We start from the raw sequence: 3,504 nt of genomic DNA, 5'->3' as shown, positions 1-3,504 counted from the left end.
GGAAATGTTTTTTGCGTTATTTCAAAATGAGTTTACGTAATTAAAGAAAATTAACTCAATTAAAAGACAAAAAAGTCAATCTTTGTCGTTGATGATCTCTCGGTTGGTTACCGAATAATTTAACCATCCCTTCCCTAAAAGAAAGTAATTACTTGATATATGTAATCCGTAATATTCGGATTCAGTCGTCAGCTGTGGTTTTTACCCTCCCCAGGGTGTCCGCTCTGCCCGTGAGACGGTTTTTTAACCACGACGTCTACGTTTAAGTTTAAAGGCAGTCCCTTTACGAATCCGGCTTCTAAGCCTATGGAACTTAACGAAAATCTGGACAGCGTCCCTGGCTTTATTATGAACGGCTTGGATTTTATCCGCCTCCTCCTGCGAAACAGTTATTTCTGTTTCTGGATTCAGCGGCGGCATGTCTTGCTCAACAAAAACTACTTCTGGAGTCGAAGGCAAGAGCTCAAACAGGGCTTTATACATGTCAATCAAAGGTTGCGCCTGGGAGACTATTTGCGCGGCATAATGCGCTATCACTTCCTGGGAGAAGGGGACCTTCAAGAGGAGTTCTATGCCCTCTTCCGGGGACATGCTTAAAGGGAGAGATACCCCAGAGATGAGCATCAAGCCAGGAATAAGGTCCTTATGGAACGACGTGAACAGACGGGAGTTTGCCTCCTTAAACTGTACCGAAATCTGAGCCCATTCCTGCATTGTGGCTTCGCTGACTATGGAGGGGTTTAACTTGGCAGAGATAGAGTTTACTAGATTGTTTATTTGCGCAGGCTGCAGTTGTGAAACGAATTCATAACCGTTCTCAGCGCTGGGCAATCTGCCTTGTTGGCAGGTTTTTAGTATTTTATCACAATCTTGCCAAGTTTCAAATAAGATTGAACGGCAATCCTCCTCCTTTAGTTGCATAAACTGTGAATGTGAAGACGCTTGAGTTACTATTGAAGAACTACTAGCGCCCATATTCATACAGTATGCTGTTTCAGCAAACCCAAGCCCAATTAGATTTAATAAAATTAAAAAAAGAGCAACAAACAAGAATACCTTTCTCAACGAAAGAAAGGAGAGATATATGGTGAGGTTATTAAAAAGAAAGGAGAGATATATGTTGAGGTTCTTAGAAATAAAGGAGAGATATATGGTGAGGTTATTCAAAAGAAAGGAGAGATTTCTGGTGAGGTTATTCAAATTCAAAAGATTTCTGGTGAGGTTATTCAAAAGATTTCTTTTTTTAGTAGAGTTACTCATTTATGTCAAGTTTTCTGTTCAGGTTCAAGCTTGCAGCTTCTTTTAAACAAAGTAAATGAATTTCTTTTGTTATTTCTTTACTTAAGAGCTTTTCTTCTCAAATCTTTGAAAATATGTATGGGTTGTCAAGAAGTTTTTTTTCATATGTTGTGATCTGCGTTAAAGGGATTTAGTCCAGGAACCCATTGACCGCTACATAAATAATTACAATTTATTATTCGATAGGAATTAGGGAATATTATGCTTGTTTAAGTACCTCAGTAGGTCTAGCGCCGCGATGTGGCAAATACCGAGTAGCAGGATCGAGGTCTGACCCAAATTGCGCAAAAGCGGCAACTTCACGATATTATGCTAGCTCCAATTTCAAGGTGCCACAAAGGGCTTTCATAGCTTTCAGCTAAGCAGCAGACCCAACGCGACTAACGAATAATCCTACGTTAATAGCAGGCCGAATTCCGCGATAGAAAAGTTCAGTTTCCAGGAAGATTTATCCATCTATAATGGAAATGACATTAGTAGGAATATAAGCAAAAACGTCTCCAGCTTATGTTTCAATGACAAGTAAAGCGGTTAAGCTACCTGCACCAGTTTAATCTGACCTTTTGGCGGCTCTTTCCAATAAACAGAAATGTAAATAGAAGACATCTCCAGAAAAAGCCTCACGACCTAGTAGTCAACGTAGCAATAATGGCATTTATCAATATGCCACTGATTGCTTACTGAGATCGTCATAGATAATTAATGCGTGCATTCCATGATCTCTAAAAAACTCTCCCATAGCACAAGCCAAATATAGTGCCAGAAATTACAAGGGAGCAGGATCTAAAGCCGTAGCTGCAACAATAATAATATATTCTAAAGCACCAGCTTCTGCGAGAATCTTAACCAATTATGCCACGGTTAAACGTTTTTATCCAATCGCTACGTACACGCAAAACACTTTTTCACTATCGGAAGTGCCCTGTGCGTTGATTAGTTTCTGGTTCAAAATGGTATCAATAGCTATAGCAGTCTTTCCGGTTTATCAGTCGCCGATTATCAGTTCTCATTAACCACGACCTATAGGGACTAGGCTATCTACCGCTTTTAACCCTATTTACATAGGTTCGTGAACAGATTTACGTGCAATAATCCAGAATAGCAATAAGATCGTAGCCCATATTAACCAGGAAAAGAAATCCCCCAAGTCCGGAATGACAGACAGTTCGTACGGAGATTCTATTATTGGGGGATCTATTTGCACCTCTACATGCCCTGCCCCGCTTCCCGAACCTGAAGCTTCCCTTCCTTCTATGGTTTGATTTTTATTGTGGAATTGCTGGAAATTTTCAATATGAGTTTTGGCCTGTCTTAGTTTATTACGTAAAATGAAATTTTCGAAAGAGTGATCCTCTTTCGTGCTTCGTAATTGTTCTAGTTCCTGGGAAATATCGCCGTATTGGCGAGTCAACCCCCGGTTTATTTCAGAGATCTTTAGTACTTGTTTGGCAAGTTTTTTATTATCTTTTGATAATGAAAGTATTTTAAATAAAGTACTTGCTAGTCCCACAGAAGTTAATCCGACTACGAGGAATAATGCTAGTTCCATGTCTTTTGTTTTTTGCTTTTTGGCTAAAGCCCATATTAATGCAGATTTATATTCTGTGATTTCTTCCTCGACTTTGGAAGAAGAAGAAAGCAAGAGCGCTTCACAGCCTACAGAGCTTTGGGCACTGGCCTTGAACCTGTCCAGTGAACCGGAAAAAGATGTAGCTGAGCATGAGGATAGTGATGATAATAGCTGGATCGCGGCGTGCGAAAGACAACGTATGATAATGTTCAAAAAGAAGGCCAAAGCCGAACAAATCGAGATAGATTTCGACGCTGCCGAAGCAGTACGTGAAACCCTGAGAATATTCCAGGAAATCCGGGATACTATCCGTATAAGGAAAGGAGAGATCGATTCGCCAAGCGTCAAAGAGATAGGGAAGCCACAAGACTTTGGTTCAGAGCGAAGCAGAGACGGAAAAAAAGATAGGAAACAGGCGCGGGATCCACCATGAGAGATTAAACCGGTTTATCTAATGCTTTCTGGCACCATGCCAGATATGCCATTTTTTGATGGGTAGAATGGGGTCTAATTATTCACCATGAGAAATTGGTCGAAACGTTTAAAGTCCTAAGGCTTTCGCGTGCACCCTAACCTAAGCCAGGGCAGCCCGGACTTTCTCACGAAGGAGGGACCCATAAAGGAAAGACGATCAT

General features: G+C 40.7%; 1 protein-coding gene across 1 annotated transcript; it reads right to left on the bottom strand.

The window, feature by feature from the left end:
- Positions 1-243: 243 nt before the first annotated feature.
- Positions 244-1,260, bottom strand: LOC147416580 (uncharacterized). Its single transcript, XM_086508243.1, has one exon. It carries the CDS (start codon positions 1,258-1,260, stop codon positions 244-246), a length of 1,017 nt encoding a protein of 338 aa, XP_086364369.1.
- Positions 1,261-3,504: the final 2,244 nt, after the last annotated feature.

The sequence above is a fragment of the Adiantum capillus-veneris genome, unplaced genomic scaffold (genome assembly GCF_014529385.1).
Source record: "Adiantum capillus-veneris isolate H3 unplaced genomic scaffold, ASM1452938v2 Hic_scaffold_795, whole genome shotgun sequence".
Lineage (NCBI taxonomy): Eukaryota > Viridiplantae > Streptophyta > Polypodiopsida > Polypodiales > Pteridaceae > Adiantum > Adiantum capillus-veneris.
The sequence above is the reverse complement of the archived record's forward strand: the minus strand, read 5'-3'. Positions and strand labels throughout refer to the sequence as shown.

Excerpts from the sequence above, each read along its gene's own strand:
- LOC147416580 (XM_086508243.1), bottom strand. The coding sequence starts at position 1,260 with ATGAGTAACTCTACTAAAAAAAGAAATCTTTTGAATAACCTCACCAGA.